At 41.0% G+C, this 17,425-nt stretch overlaps 1 protein-coding gene across 1 annotated transcript in view; it reads left to right on the forward strand.

Annotated features, from left to right (window-relative positions):
• Positions 1 to 4,981, forward strand: part of CDKL4 (cyclin dependent kinase like 4) — a 28,198-nt gene extending 23,217 nt beyond the window's left edge. The window contains exon 8 of the mRNA XM_080813888.1: positions 4,668 to 4,981. Within this exon, the coding sequence (XP_080670014.1) occupies positions 4,668 to 4,823 (156 nt within the window). The 3' untranslated portion in view covers positions 4,824 to 4,981. The remainder of the gene's footprint in view (positions 1 to 4,667) is intronic.
• Positions 4,982 to 17,425: the final 12,444 nt, after the last annotated feature.

A 17,425-nucleotide genomic window follows, 5' to 3' on the forward strand; every position in this document is an offset into this window, starting at 1 on the left:
GTTTCCATACTATTCATCAAAATGACTACTCATCAGAATGGGCTTTTCAAAAATATACATTCCAGTATCTAACCTCAAGAGTTACAGAAGCAGAAATCTCTCTGTATAGGACCTTGGAATTTGTATCTTTAAACATCCTCCTAGGTGATTATGATACACAGTCTAGCTCAGAAGTTATCTGATCTAGAAGGTAGAGCCACCTGGATGACCTAGAGTCAATTGTGTAGACTAGCCATTGTGCTAGTGGTCGTCGCTGCCAAGGTGCTATCCAGGGTGCTGGATTCCTTTGGTCTGAGTCCTGAAAGCCTGATGTCTCTGTGCCCTCAGACTGCACTTACCAGAGCTTTACTGGCCCTCAGCTGCCTTCTCTCTGTCTCCCTGCTCTGACCTGCCTTAACCCGGCACTCTGCATGCCCTGTCCTAGAACTCCAATTTCCCAGCCTTGTTCTGGACAGGCCGTTCTGACCCACGTGCACTTTAGCAAGACCTCCTGCAGGGAGGGTATCTGTCCAGCACCGCAATCCTAACCCATTCTCAGGTGCCGGCCAAACCTTCTACTCGTTACTTCTCTAACTAAAGACAGAGAAAACTTCCTGAAAGGCAATTCCAGGGCAGAAAAACTCCAAGGTCTAGGACAAACCCCCTGTCATTAGTTCCAAAGGTGAAGTGCCTTATTTGCCTGCCCGATTCTGGATGAAGCTAGTTTTGTCATTCATCCATTTGATTTATACCTATAATGTCTGACCGTAGACCCAAGGATTCTCTAAGTGCGTCAAGGATTGTGCTGTTGCGTGGGTCACACCCTATCTCCTAGACTCTTGCCCCTGGCTAGATGAAGAAAGGCTTTCTTTCACTAATTGCAGTTGAGACATCTTCAAGAACAAATAAGACCCAGGTCCCATAACAGGTAGTCATCCCATGGGACTAGGCCATCATCTATGCAGGCATCTGCTCAAATTGGTGAAGTAGCAGCCAATGACAATGCCAAAGGCAGTGGTGGCATGGAGTAGCCAATCTACAGCAGAGCTTGTGTGTTTCTCTTCAGTAGGTTTTAAATGAGACAGCAGACACAGTATTATTTATTTCTCAGTTGCTTTCATAGCGGTAACATCTTATCACTCTATCAGTTTAATCTGGCCAGAGAAGAAGTCTGTAGGCTCCTGGAAATATTTTTAAGGCTTTTTTGTGAAATCTGAAGTTTCAAGAAAAGAATCTTGACATGTGCTTTGCAGTTCCAATTTCTTTCTTTTTTTTTTAAGATTTTATTTATTTATTTGACAGAGATCACAAGTAGGCAGAGCAACAGGCAAAGGGAGAGGGGGAAGCAGGCTCCCTGCTGAGCAGAGAGCCCGATGTGGGGCTCGATCCCAAGACCCTGAGACCATGACTATGAGCTGAAGGCAGAGGCTTAACCCACTGAGCCATCCAGATGCCCCTGCAGTTCCAATTTCTTATCCCTCATCTTAAAAACCTTTCTCTGGTTGGGGACACTCTGATCAGGGAGCACCTCTGAAAATTCACTGGCCTCCTGGTGTATAGAAAGGTATTAATCCAGGCAGCCAATAACTCAGAAGCCTCAACTCCACCCAATTCATCTCATTACTTCTAGAACTGACAAAATAAGATGTCATTCTAGCCCAGGTCCCATGGAACAGCTCAGCATTAGCAGCCTCTTTTTAGAATCTAAAAATGTTCTTTAAAGTTAAAACCGATAGGTATTTAATAGACTGTATTTCAATAGATTGAAAGCCCATTAAAGAAAGTTGATGAATTCAACAAATTATTGGAAATTAAACTGATAGAACTTAGTTATGATTCAGATCTGGGGAGTAAGTAGAGGAGGGCCGCAACCATGAGATATCTGTACCAGTTTCCTAGAGCTGTTGTAACAAAGTACCACCAGCTGGGTGATTGCAAGCAACAGAAATTTATTCTCACAGTTCTGGAAACTAGAAGTCTCAAACCAAGGTGTCGATGGGGCCATGCTCTCTCTGAAGTTTTCAGGGTGGGTCCTTCCTGGCCTCTATCAGCTTCTGGTAGCCCCAGACGTTCTTGAGCCTGTAAAAGCAGAACTTCAACTTCTGCTTCTGTCTTCTGGTATTTTCTCTGTGTCTGTCTTTGCACTGTCTTCTCTCTTATAAGAACACCATCCCATTGGGTTAGGGCCCAACCTGTTCCGGTATGATCTCATGTTAACAATTTACATTTGCAAAGACCCCATTTCCAAACAAGGTCAACATGATACAGTTCTGGGGCTTAGAGCTTCAACATGGTTTGGTGGGGACACAAGTCAATCCGTAACAGTGCCCTTGAGATAAATCAGAACTGTTAAGTAGGCCACAGCATATGTGGGTCTGGAGTTCAAAGGAGAGGTCTGGACCAGAAATATACATGTGGAAGTCTCTGATAAACCTTAGTAATTGAAGACTTAAGAATCAGTGAGATTATCTAGAAACAGAGCGGAGAAAGGAGAACCTAGGACTGAGCCTGGAGGAGTCCCACCCACCTACTGTAGAGAAGAAGGTAAACTAACACAGGCTGGTTTGAGAAGAAGAGGTGGTCACGAGGTAAGAAGAAGGAAAGGGAGACATCAAGAAGCCAAAGGGAGTTTCGAGGAGGAGGATGTGGTCAGTAGTGTCTAACATTGTGGAGATGAGAACATGATCTACCCATTGGATGTATGAATATGGAAGTCTAGGTATGAATAACAGAAGTCACTAAAGTGGAATGATGGAGGCAAAAGCCAGAACAGAGTGTTGAAGAAACAGACTACCACAGTTTATATTCAGAATCTTCGAATATCAGTCTTTCTGTGCTGGTTATAGTCCTGACAGTGTTAGGGTTTGAGGAGACAGACCCCCAGTAGCAGTTATACTTAATTACAGTAGGGATCATCAACGTGGGCATGGGGTGGGATCTGCTTGGAGCAGGCGGCAGCTCTGGAGGGACAAGTGAACTTGAGTATGCCGAGCCGGACTGTTTCCTAAAACCAGGTCCAATCAGACACGGCCCTAAGGGGCAGGTGAGACTACAGGGGTGGTGGCATTCACAAGGGTCTCAGAGACCTGTCAGCTGGGGCTAGGGAGGCACAGACACCACAGGGCAGCCCAGGCTGGGGCAGCCCCAGTCGGCATAATTATCTGGACACCCAAATGCCTCAAAAATAAGTCTGTTATGTTGATAAGTTTTAATTCTCTATTATGGTCATAAGACAAGAAATTTCAGGGCTCCTGTGCCTGGATGTTCTAAGGCGGTTCTAATTACTTAGGGATCACGATCTTTCTCCATGGGAAAAGCCCCATTCTCAGGCCAAAGAGTATCAGGGCTTCTTGAAGAAAATCTCTGCGACAGGATTCCAACCAACCCTGCTGCTGCCGGAGTCCTCCCCTCTCTTGGAGGCAAAGCTAGAGGCTTGTAGTAGTCTCTAATATAAAGGGTCATGATGCTACCTTTTCCTTTTTGCCTCTAGTTATTCTTATATAAATATATATACGAATTATCCAGGTTTTAGATTTGTTTCATTATGAAGACTTTATTTTTTTAATTTTTAAAAGGTTTTTATGTATTTATTAAACAAAGATCACAAGTAGGCAGAGAGGCAGGCAGACAGAGAGAGGAGGAAGCAGGCTCCCCACTGAGCAGAGAGCCCGATGCGGGACTTGATCCCAGGACCCTGGATCATGACCTGAGCCAAAGGCAGAGGCTTAACCCACTGAGCAACCCAGGTGCCTGGATTATGAAGACTTTAAAGACAAATACTTTAGCCATCTCCCTAAATCGGTGGTTTTCAAACTTGAGCAGGTATCAGAACCACCCAGAGAGCTTATCAAATGCAGGCTGGTGGGCTCCCACCCCCAGTGCTTTTGATTGAGCAGGAACTGCATTTACAAGAAGTTGCTACGGAATGCTAATGCAGCTGGTCCTGGGATCACACCCAGGATCACACTTAAAGTGTCCCACAAACTATTTGCTTTGACAAGTAGTGAAAAGATATCATTGGTAGAAACACCTGATCTATGGGATGCCTGGGTGGCTCAGTTAAGCATCTGCCTTTGGCTCAGGTCATGATCTCAGGGTCCTGGGATCACATCCCATATCAGGCTCCCTGCTCAGCAGAGAGTAATTTTCTCCTTCTACCTCTGCCTGCCACTCCCCCTGCTTGTGCTCTGTATCTCTCTCTCTGACAAATGAAATCTTTGAAGAAAAAAATAAAAAAAAAAAAAGAAACACCTGCTCTACTTGTAGCCCCCTTCCAGAGACATTGAATGTTCAATTCTACCCTCAAGACTTTGAATGGCAAAAACAAAGAAAAAGTAATTCTAGTTATTAACGAGTTTCAAGTACTTGATAATATACAAACCTGAAAATTTTCTCTTTTTTTTAAAGATTTTATTTATTTATTTGACAGAGAGAGATCACAAGTAGGCAGAGAAACAGGCAGAGACGGGGAAGCAGGCTCCCCGCCGAGCAGAAAGCCCGATGTGGGGCTCGATCCCAGGACCCTGAGATCATGACCTGAGCTGAAGGCAGAGGCTTAACCCACAGAGCCACCCAGGCACCCCAAACCTGAAAATTTTCTAAGCTCATATTTGCTCTAACAAGTTATTCAGTTTCAGGTCATAGTAACAAAATAGGTCGCTCTTTTCCCACTTTCTTTTCTTGTAAAGGAATGTCTGAAGATGAATCCTGATGACAGATTAACCTGTGCCCAACTCCTGGAGAGCCCCTACTTTGATTCTTTTCATGAAGACCAAATTAAAAGAAAAACACGTACTGAAGGAAGAAACAGAAGACGCCAGCAGGTACCTCTGTTCAAAAGTTAAAGTGCTATAAAAATGATTCTTTTTTTTTTTTCTTTTTCTGCCTCTCAAAGTGAGACTAGGTGGACACCAAGACCTTTCTTTGCACTGGTTTAGTTGTATTTGTTTATCTTAATAAATTTTGGTGATTGATGTAATAAAACCATAAAACTATGAAAATATCCAAATTGTTGCAAAATCTTATTCCAAATATACTTGAATCAGAGTATTGCTCAACTTTTTGCTATGCTGATTGGATAGTTCACCTGCAGATCACGGGTGCAAAATACAGCAACTTCGTACAATAAAACCCCCCAAAACAGCAGGACTGAGTTTGAATGTTACCAAGGAATTCCAGGACCCTCTGTCGCCTCCAGACACACCATAAAGGAAACTCAACTCTTCCCTTCTTCTTACTGATGGCGGGCACCTAAGCCTGCCTTCCCTAGGCTTTTCCTCAAAACCAAGGACAAGCTCTGGCAGATACTAAGACATGAAACTCAAAGGCCTGAGAACCAAATTCTATCCTAAAATGTAGCCAATACCAATATCATAGAACAACATGATGAATATGACAAGCCTTGATTCTGCAGTTTCTCGGGTTACTATTGCTTTACTTGGTTTCAGAAAAACTTTGAAATTAAAACATAAACCCCATGGAAGTAGGTTTGTTTTGATTTGGGGGTTATTTTTTATCTTGTGTCCCAGCACCTAAAACAGTGTCTGACCTATAGAAAGTACTCGGTAAATATTATCCAAATAAGTAAATAGCTGAACACTGCTTATTAATAAACAAAAATGTAACTTTCAAGTTAGCAGATGGACAATCTCCCATTCTGTTTGCTTCAGGGTCCACCTTGGATCTACTTATCGGTCATTTATCTTCTTACTAGCGTGTCTACCATAAAGGAAGAAAGCAGGGGTTTATTTTTCAACCTTTTGATCATTAAATCAAAGTTTATTGAGAAAGATCAAACTAATCAATAAGATGACATGTTAAGATGATTTTCAAATTTTTACTACTTAGACCATTTTATCTTCTACTGTTTCAAGTTATGTGTTTGCAGGTCAAGCCCAATGTGCTTTGCTTAACCAAAAGATTAGGGTTTGCTAAAAAAAAAAAAAAAAAAAAGATTAGGGTTTGCTCAAGTAAGTCTGAGGCAGCTGTTCAAAATGGAGGGTGAGTTGTGTGTAAAAACACTGTCCCCTTGGAAACATCTCACCAGATTGCCCACGCTTGGCCTGGGAGGGTGAACAGCAGCACTGCCCCATCCTGCCCCTAGCTAGGTTCCTGATTGCCGTTCTGCCAGCCTCGCCTGGGGGGGGTGGGTGCTGCCTTCCCTGTAAGTCTGGAGACTTACACAGCTGTGTTCCCCATTCCTTAATACCCGGTAGCCCAGCTGATACAGTTCAGGGACTTTATTTCTCCAAAAGGAAAAGAAGCACAAAGAGCAGCATAGACCTAAATAATCTCATTTACAGAACTCGGGTCACGTTCTCTGTCCTTAGTCAACTGCATACTGTCCCCATTTCATGAGGAAGCCTTACTAGAGCCCCCACCATTGAGACCACGCCTAACCATCTCCTGCCACCAGGGTGAAGTCTCTGGAGAGCAAAGCCAAGAGGAAGGCAGGGATGTCTTTCAGGTTCTGGTTTTCTTTCAAAACATGTGCCTCTTCCCTAAACGTTTTACCATTATCAGAAAATAAACTAAAAATTCAAAAAGATCTTTTCATCCGATGTGCTTTCACTTTGTGAGTTCAAATTTCCCCCTGGATACCAACTTCTAGATCTCTGAGTGAGTAACCCAACAATTTCCTTAACACTGAATATTGTTTAGTATTGTTAGTAAAGAGGTATTAAATCTTTATTGTTTTTTCCAAATATCCTAAAATTAATAATTTAAGATAGGTAGAATTTAGATGCTCAGAAATTATTGTCTAATAGCTGGTGATCATCTAGCTTTTAAACACTGACTAGATACTCAGAAATGAACATTCTGAAACAAATCAACTATATCCATGAGAATCCTAGAATAAGTAATAGACCTTAATTTTCAAGTATCAGAATATCCCAATTTTTGGAAAGGTAACCCTGTTTGATTTTTAAATTGATCTCTTCTGACATCTTTGTATCATATGTATCCTTTTTGTTTTACCATCATTAAATCAAACTATACAAATAGGAATTCTTTTCCATTTACTTTCTTATTTTTGTCTTGTTCTGCTATTAGAATCAACTGTTGCCTCTCATACCAGGAAGCCACATCTCCCCCACACCTGATGGAAGAAAACAAGTCCTCCAGTTAAAATTTGATCATCTTCCAAACATTTAGGAAAATGTTCTTTCAAGTGGAAAGTAATTTAATATGTACACATTTTTGTACAAGAGAGATAGGGATTCTCAGTGTTTCAAATGCAAATGAGCCATATGAAAATTAAGATGCCTTCTAGAATTGTTTTGCTCTGATCATTACTGATTCCTCTGCCCATGCTTTTTACATGCCAACTTTATCTTTTAGAACATTTTCTTTAAATGTTAGAGAGTCTGAAACTGCACATATGGAGGAGACATTTTCGATTTCATCAGAGCAGCCCTTCCAGAGGCAATTTAGAGAATTTGTGGGCTTGTACGTTGATTTTTGGAAAAGAGTTACATATGTCATTTTGGTTTACCGGACTACCTAATGTCTTAGAGCATTACCAAATAGCTTGCCTAACTGTTGTTTGTGTAAGGAATGACATTATGTTTCTGCATTTTAATTCACGCTTATTGTAACCAGGTCTGTTGAGTAATGCTGGATTTTATATTGGTGTAGGAAGGGAACCTGGAAATGTCATGTAGGTTTATCTCTCGATTCCAGGGAAGACTACTTTCTCTGTCTCATGAGACATTGATGATTCTAATTTTAAAGCAAGCCAGAGAAAATTCCATACATTTACATAGCAAATAAGGAACTACAAGGAATTACCATCCTCAGGACTTAATACCCTGTGATAATTGACTGCTGACTCTAATGCTGTCCTTTAGAACATCGTGGTTTCTTTTTCTTTTTCCTGGCTTGATCATCTCAGTGCCTAGATGTATCCTGTTGGGTGTGTGTCCTAAATATTTGGTTCAAGGTCAATACACTTCCAAATATTTGAATCCATAGCCTCTGTGAACTTGTGCAGCTCTAAACTTGTGTATCATGATCAGATCAGGTTTGTAAATGCTTCCAACAACAAAAAGATTACCTTTCAGTTACCTTCTTTGTGTCTCCTACCAAAAAAAGAAGCAAACAAACAAAACACCACAATAGGTGAGCCCAGTTTACATTGGGATATTTTCTTGAGTAAACTTGACAGATACACCTACATACACACATATGTACCCATCTATCTATATATGTGTTTATAATTATAAGTTTTGAAACAACATGGTAGATGCCTTTTATCCTAGACATGGAAGAATGATGCAGTCTGTTTAAAGGGCTTTTCGTTTGCTAGCAAGGAACTCATGTAAAATAATATGGGGTTGTCTATCGCTGTCTGGCATAAAGGCACAAAATAGTGATGTTTCAATAAATATTAAGATTATTGCTTAACTCTTTTCTGCTCCTGGGTCTGGCATGCTTACCTGAATGTTGTTAAATTTTGCAAATACACGTAATTCCAAGAAACACCAGGTATCTCCCACCTACACCAAGCATAAACTGTTTTTAGGAAAACACAGTACCATCTTCTGTTCACCTCTAAAAGTTTATTGCACCTATAAACATGGCTATGGAACCTTCTAGAGAATCTTCAGTTATTTGGGAGGAGCATCTCTTGGGAATTACGGCGTCTCAACAATAGTTTCCTGCTCACTGGAAGGATGTTCTAAGTGGGCTTATTTGGCCATTTAACATGCTTAGTGTGACTATAAGCTTCTAAGGTCTTCTTGTCATCTTATCGTCAAGAATGTGCCTCTTCAGGGGCGCCTGGGTGGCTCAGTGGGTTAAAGCCTCTCCCTTCGGCTCAGGTCATGATCCCAGGGTCCTGGGATGGAGCCCCGCATCGGGCTCTCTGCTCTGCAGGAAGCCTGCTTCCTCCTTTCTCTCTGCCTACTTGTGATCTCTGTCTGTCAAATAAATAAATTTTAAAAATCTTAAAAAAAAAATGTGCCTCTTCAGATTTGTCTGTTTCTCGCATTTTTAATTAAATGAGGCCACAGGAACAAAGAAAATGAGAAATAAAAGGTAAAAGGCAACTTTGCTGAAACATTTCTTTTTAACTTTCATAGTGTTTTTACCATGTAAGCCTTCTCATTGCCGGGCTACTCCTCCTGCTCCAGCTCTCCTGCGTATCTACGTAACACACACACGCACACGCAGAAACCCAGAATACAGCACACAACTCCGCTTCCCATTTTGCTTATAATCGTGCTTCAGACAGCGACGGACTTTTTGACAGGGGTTGATAGGGTGACTGTCTTTCCTTATTTTTGCTTACATTTAAGAACTAACGCAAACTGGCATTTTTCTCTCTCAATTTTTTTTTTCCATAGACAAATCCATCATTTAGAGATCACGGGGAGGGCGGGGGGGCGGGGGGAGAAAGCATCTAATGCTTTAGGAAAATGCTCTGCTGTGGTCCTTTTACCATGAAGAAAATCATCTGAGTAACACTTGCACATTGGCCCTTTCCCTGGGCGACCGGCCTCTGAACCACACAAGCCCACAGACCTCAACCTGCAACTCTTCTCTGTTTGAAGTACCTGTTTCTCACTTCGGAGCTGCACACACACTCCCTTGCATTTCTCAGCCACAGGGAAGACAGCTGCACTGGAACATCTAGTGCCCAAATTCAGTACTGACTTCTGTGACCCCTATCAGGCTCTTCACAGAAGCCCACACAATTCTGTAACCACGTGTTTCCTTTACATCCTAGCAAGGTTTCTGGCTCACCTGTGACTTGTCTCACCCGTGCCAGCTTCCAAGCTTTTTAACTTATTATATACAGCTCTTTCCTGCTGCCCTCCAAATACTGCGCCATCGTGGTAAGCGGCACCACCCGAATGCATCCCCTCTCTCCACCCCGGGCGTGATCTCTTCACACCCTGATTTCCTCAGACTTATCACGTTGTACCTGAGAATCTCCAAGCAGCCAAGCAGTTCGTTTTGTTTGTTTTGTTTTGTTTTTAGAGCACTTTACAGAGAACTGAAAACGTAGACTTTAGTTCTTTGTGCTTCTGCTGCTTCTTCAGGGAAGAAGGAGATAACACCATAGAAAAGGACGTTTCATTAGACCTTTATCAGCCCTGGAAGGCTATCAGCTGGGACTCTGCCTTTGAACTCCCTTTCAGTCCCAGTGATATTTGGATGCACTTGTTCCACTTGTCCCCAGCCACAAAGCCCTTTGAGGGGGTCACTTTTTTTAAAAAAAGATTTTATTTATTTGAGAGAGGGAGAGAGCACAAACGGGGGGAGAGGGAGAAGGAGAACCAGGCTCCCCGCTGAGCAGGGAGCCCAATGCGGGGCTCAATCCCAGGACCCCACGATCATGACCTGAGCCGAAGGCAGGTGCTTAACTGACTGGGCCACCCAGGCGTCCCATGGGTTCACTTTTCGAAGATAATTTTAACTAGACTGAATGATTAAAAGGTTGTATTCAGGAGGCTCTTGCCTGCTTTGGCTTAGGGAGATAATTGAAGAAGGGATGCAAAGAAAGTTCTCGAGCAGGAAAGAAAGAGATGAGCAGAGAGCAGATTATCCCCCTTCTCAGTCAGCCATATCACGCTCCTCATTGCTCTTGCAGATCTCCCAACTCTAAGACCTAAGAAAATTAATGTTATTTTGAAGAAATTCTCGACTCTGAAGATTTGTTATGGTTCTTTAGCTTACTTGTCATAGAATTATAGTTTTTCAAAAAGATGGTATTTTCTTAATCATTTGTCACCACCAATGATTTCCATTCCTGGTTTTGGAACAATTTGAATGGCATAGAATTCTCCAAACAAAAAAAAACAAAATACAACAACAACAGTGAAAAGACCAAAAATCTCTTTTTGTTAATTAAAACATACTACCAAACTACCAGAACAGGAATGATCCTACAACTGCACAAACCTTAAAATCTTGAAAAAACTGGGGAGTCAGTGTAAAGTATTAGCTGAATCACAGATTCTGATTTATAATGCATATGTATGCATTACATATAAATTTGTGATGCGTGCAATTAAGACAAAGAAAAAAATGCCATACAATAATAAGGTAAAGTTTTGAGGGGGGTTTGTATGTAAGTGTGTGTGAGCGTGGGTGTTTGTTTTCTATTAAAATCATGAACTCAACAACTTCATTCTTGTTCTGGTAGAAGACAAAGTGTTTATGAGTGGTAGGTTAAGGAATAGTAGACTTAGCATTTGGTCTGGGCATTAGGACACCAGGTTCTTGACTGGCTTGCAATTCTCCGTGTAGCCTTGTCACAACGTGTAACTGTTCTGTGCCTTCATTTTCTCATTTGAAAAGTGGGAGAGATAACTTAGGTGATTTCTAGGGCTCCTATTCAGCTGCGGACTTCTGTGATTCTCCATAGCACATGGCATTTCTGTGCTGGACGTTACTCCCATTAGAAGAGGCTTTCTAGAGATTGTTTCTCATTAACAGCAGCGAGATAGATTTTGGGTTTTATGATCTAACCAGGGGCGAGATCGATCTCTCTCTCTCCCTCCCTCCCTCCCTGTCTCTCATCTCTCCCTCGCTTGCTTGCTTTCACACTCACACAAACACATACACAACCACTCCCTGCTAGTCCTATCATGTCAATAGTAGTTTGCAGACAACTGTCTAGTGGAGGTTCAATTTTATAAATTTATAAATTTTATAAAGTGGATTTTAAAGCTAATTATCACTAAATTTTAATTAATGTAAATAAAACAGGTGTGCTTTTAAAATGCAAATTATATGTAATCATTCTTTGAAGTTTTAATCTAACTCTAATTAGCTGGGAAATGACACATATGCTGTGAAACACTAATTTAAGATATCCATTAAGGCAAAAAACATTGAGGACATTTCTAACTTCAACAAAACTTTTAATGCTTTCAGTAAATGGTAACTTAAGGGAATTCTACAAATATATCTGAATTATACTCGTTTTATATCTGAGTAGCAGAGACTCAGTTTCAGTCTACTTTACATTTAACCTGTAATCTACTCAAGCTGAGAATTGGTTATCCTACTTAATAGGAGTAGAAACAACTTGTATTTATTAAAGTTAAAATTTTCTTTTCTGTTGTGAACACTTGTCACTGACCATGTCTTTCAATACTGTCACATTGAAGATGTTGTGTCTACTTAGGATTTTAGAATATATTAGTATAGAAGCAGGTCTATTACAAATCACATAAAACTATAGCTGTAATATTAATTAGCACACAATAATTAGCATAACAACAACTTATACTATAGAAACAATTCACTACAAAGCAGTTTTAGTTATTATGTTAAATATACACAATATTTTTAAAATTTAGCTTCAGATATTTATAAAACCTAAATATGGGCTTAAACACTTTGGTGACCCTGTATTTGTATATATAACTTAACCTGAATATGTTCTTTAGCTTATTTTAATAAAAGTTAGAAATATTTCTGTCTCCTTATTTCTGTTCAACTCACCTCAGTCCATTGCCATATACTTTGTATTTAAATGAGAAAAACTGTCGTATTCACATATAAATTTCAGAACTTGCGGGATGCCTGGGTGGTTCAGTCGGTTAAGCATCTGCCTTCGGCTTGGGTCATGGTCCCGGGGTTCTGGGATCACGTCCCTCATCGGGCTCCCTGCTCGGTGGGGGGCCTGCTTGCTTCTCCCTCTGCCTGCTTCTCCCTCTGCTTGTGCTCTCTCTCTCTCTCTCTCTCAATCTGACAAATAAATAAATAAATAATCTTAAAAAATAAATTTAAAAAAATTTTCAGAACTTATTTCATTTCCTCCTAGTTGGACTATATGAACAGTTGATATAGCAACTCTTCCTTTTTGTGTCTTAGGTTGGCAATTTTCACAAATGGAAAAACTAAGAAAATCTGTTCCAGTCCAACCCGGTAGATGTTTATCCCTGAGAACATTTACTTTGAAGTTGTTAAGTTTCTTTTTCTTCCAACTCATCAAAATATTTCTCTGACCCTTCCCAATACATAAACTACAAAACAAAATTTTCTTGCAACTTCAGTTCCAAATCATCACAGTAGTTTCTGTTGTAGGTTTCAAAGGTTGAAGAGGCTCAAGACCAAACTTAGACCAGAGATCAAAAGAGAGAAAAACAATTAGTAAAATAAGGAATGAGGTCATTGTTTAAAGATGCTTCGATTCTTTTATTTTCTCTTGAATTAACCTTCCTACTGTCAGTATTTTTAGTAGTGCTATGTTGGAAGAGTGCAGAAGAGTCTTTCCAGTGCTGACTGCAACAGTTTCTCCCATCCCACGGGCCTTTTGCAATGACCCATTGCCGTTCCTTTTATCAAAAGGTGAAGTCTCCCTCCCTTCTCCCTACCTTGTGACCAGTGACTTCCTGAGACAAACAGAATGCAGCAGATATCCCACTGTGCCATTTGGGGCCTTAGGTCTTTAAAAGGCCTGGCAACTTCTTTCTCTCTCTGGGTAAGCCTGCCGCCATGCTGTAAAGAAGCTTAGGCTAGACCTCCGGATGACAAGATACGGTGTGAAGACAAAGAGGTCACTGGAGGAGCACCAAGGGGCCAGTAAAGCCTTCTTGGACCTTCCAACTCAGTGCAGCCACCAGCCGAATATAGCCAAGTAAGTGTCAAGCAGAACAGCCTAACGGCCCAGCTGTGCCCAACTCACCCACAAAATTATGAGAATAAATTGTTTTAAGCCACTACATTTTGGGATGATTTGTTTTGTAGCAGTGGATGACTGAAAAGAGTATACTTTTTAATTGTGTATCACTGAAGTTGAGAAGCATGTTCTCAAATAATATGCACACTTAAAGTAAGGCAGGGATCTGATGTTATTTACCCTAGAACTATAAATACACTATAGGGAATCTGAAAACCATTCTTCCCTCTCTCTTTGGCCCCTCTCTTTGGATATTATTTATTTTGGTCCAATCTACTATGCTTCCAACGAGGACATCATCTTCTCGTAAAACGTGTAACTATCCTATGGAGGAAATCTTAAAACAACGTAACGAAGAAATGACCCAAACGTTGGATTTTACAAAATACATGAACACATTCTTGGTAGAAATTTACCTGATCCCTTTCAAGGAGAGGAAACTTTAAGAAGAGGAAACGTCCCCTCTTTTTACAAGAAAAATATTCATGTCTGTGTTAGACAACTGGGTAGGTGCCAAACTATTCATTTTCTATCTTTTGCCCCAAAAAAGAATCAATCAGTTTTGGGTCCTGGTGGGTGTTTTTAACCAGTGCTCCTCACGTACCCTCCGGTTCAGCGGACGTCGGCTAGCGATCATCATCTCTGCTCTTAGGGAAAAGGCTTATCTAATTGCACGAAAAGAGCTTCTCATTCAAAAAGGTCTCTAGCACCTTTGAGGATTCAAGATGACTGGTTTCACTGTCTTTCCACATTTTCCCTCTCTCTGAACCAGAAAGACATCCGACCACAGGTCATATTTTGGCTTTGCCACTTCCAGGTCATGACCTTTGATCATCAGTGCCTCCAACTCTACAGTGAGAATAACACTGACCTGAAATGAGAATCTTAACACCTGAGGTTGTTAAAACTATTACATGAAACGATGATGTTAATGTGCTTTGTGACAGCAAGATATATAATGATTGATTATTACTTTTATTACCCTCTAGAACTTTGGGAAGGTACTAACTTCTACAGTTATATGTGGTCCTTTGAAAGAAATCCATGGAATATTTTTTAGTTTGACTATTTCACTTATTATTTTTTAATTGAAGTATGGTTGACATACAATACTATATTAGTCTCGGGTGTACAATAACAGTGATTTGACATTTATATACAGTTTGAAATGTTCATCACAGTAAGTGTATTACCACCTGTCACCGTAAAAGTCATTATAATATTATTACTATATTCCCTATGCTGTACTTTTCATCCCCCTGATTTATTTATTTTGTAGCTAGAAATTTATACTTCTTAATCCCCTTCACCTATTTTGTCCATCTTCCACCATGCTCCCCTCTGGCAACAATCTAGACTTTTTTTTTTTTTTAAATACAGTGGTTGCCATGTTACCTCCCAAAAAAGTATGAGACCTCGTCCTCCTTAACGGTTCATATCTTCCTGTAGTGGCTTTTGCATTTCCAACATGAAAAGGCCCTTATCTTCCAGCAGACAAGATGTCAAGTTTTTCTTTTTTATATCAGTTGAATTTATTGACATTATTTAAAATATTTGCTTATTGTCTAGCAAACACTATCAAGTTATCAAATGCTGGGCAGACACAGAAGAAAACGAGTCCTCGAAGGAATATACAGCCACCAAGAAGAAACAGCCTGATGAGGTTCACTGCAATTTAAGACCTCACCAGAAAACTTAGAGAAGACACCAACATCAGCATCATGAGATAATCTGACCATAACTCCGAGAGATTTCCTGGGGGGCTGGACTCATCAGAGATAGAAAAAATGGCTGGGGAGATACAACTATATGTTGATGAAAAAGCATTTTAACTATGGGAATACACAGAACAAATTGAATATCGTGTTTGTCCAGCATGATTAGCTACTAGAAACTCAACCAGAGACACAAGTCTTAATGTGTGTGTTTTGGCAACTGAAATCCTACAAACAATGTATAGTTATGAAGCAGTGAGGAAGTGCTGTGAGTGAGGAGAAAAGTCAGTCTTAATTTTTGAGAAATGCTCACAGTGAGAAGAAAGAAAGGGAGAGAAACTGTTGGACGTGCATCTGGGGGGGAAACGTCTTTGTCACTTGTCAGGCCACCGTCCCCGTCTCAAAAGCACCACCTTTCCACCGTTCCTCCCTTCCTCTTTCATAATTATCCTCCTTTCTAGCCACACGTTTACTTTTCTTGGGTTTGAATCCCTATCCTATGTCATTTGTTTCTTCCTTTACCAAGCACCCCTCACCTCACTTTCTGCTCTGACAGAAAAGGGCAGAAATTGCTCCATTATCCCATTTCCATCCTCCTGGATGTGGCTAATCTCCCCCTTCTATTACTTGTAATTTTCAGGTCAGAGAACATCATACTGTATTTAATCTTACAAGTATAAGAACCCCCTGTAAAACATGAGAACTACCTTATATAAGCCAAATTTGAAAATAATCTTAGATTGAATTCAAATAAATCTCTAAAATGTATTTGTTTTAGAGGGACATCTGGCTGGCTCGGTCAGTAGAGCATCTTGATCTAAGGGACATGACCTCAAGTCCCACATTGGGTGTAGAGCTTACTTTAAAATAAATAAATACACACACACACATTTGTTTTAGAGACTGACTTCTGACTTCTCTTTAGATGCCATACTCTTCATTCTTCCTTTAATGTGATCACATTTAGAAGAAAAATCCCTCACCAAAATCTATTCCCTCAAATGTTCCCTCTAAATCACGGGTTCTCAGCCAGGAGTTGGCTTCAAGGGATCCACTGGAGGTCCCCTCTTCCCTTTCCAAATCCAGATTCTATAATGTAACTCAGGGCTACTGTTGTGCCAAACTCTAGAAAGCTCTTCTGGGTTAACATCTAGACAGCTCCTAGTACTTCCAACCTGGGACAAAGCACCTCTTCCCTCTTGCCCTGGTACTCCCCCGTTGGCCTTTCCCTGCATCTAGAGCCTTTACACTTGAAATAGAGCAAGACCATGACTAATTCTGCCCAGAGGCTGACTGGCCTAGAAGAGATAAAAATCTCTTCCTCATTCTACTTAAATATTTAACATTTAGAAATCCATCTGGGTTCCAGAGTAATCCCACTGAGAAGATTAAGGAGATAAAGTCCCGGCTTGGACTTTTATGTGAATTTGTTTAAAGGAATAGCTTTCCCAAGAGCTGTTGGTTATCAGTAAGCTAGAAAATGGGCGTGTGGACTGCGGTCGGTGGCACTACAGAGTGGCTGGAGGGTAGCATCAGAGCCCCCACTCTCCTTGGGACTTGGGAGTGGAGGCCACCACAAGGGGTAAGAAATGGAGGTGGAAAGAGGCCAACAGCAAACTGTGAGCTTCAAAAATGTACTAGTGCCATGCCCAGCCATCATTTCTTACAGAGCATCATTTCTTTTTTTTTTTTTTTTTAAGATTTTATTTATCTGACAGAGATCACAAGTAGGCAGAGAGGCAGGCAGAGAGAAAGGAAGGGAAGCAGGCTCCCCGCTGAGCAGAGAGCCCGATGCGGTGCTCGATCCCAGGACCCTGAGATCATGACCTGAGCCGAAGGCAGAGGCTTTAACCCACTGAGCCACCCAGGCGCCCCCAAAGCATCATTTCTTACAGAGCCGCGCAGGCCAGGAGCAGTAGCGTGGGCAGGGCTGTAGAGCCAATGCTTGGGCAAACTGCTCTGTGCTGAGCTTCCTCTCTCGTCTCTCTCTGGCCCCTCAGACTGTAATAAGGAGTAGCCAACTCGGTGCTTTTAAGGTTCCTTCTGGCTATGATCACTGGTGAAATGATATAGACAAACAGCTGTCATCATT

The sequence above is a fragment of the Martes martes genome (genome assembly GCF_963455335.1).
Source record: "Martes martes genome assembly, chromosome: 9".
In the NCBI taxonomy this organism is placed as follows: domain Eukaryota; kingdom Metazoa; phylum Chordata; class Mammalia; order Carnivora; family Mustelidae; genus Martes; species Martes martes.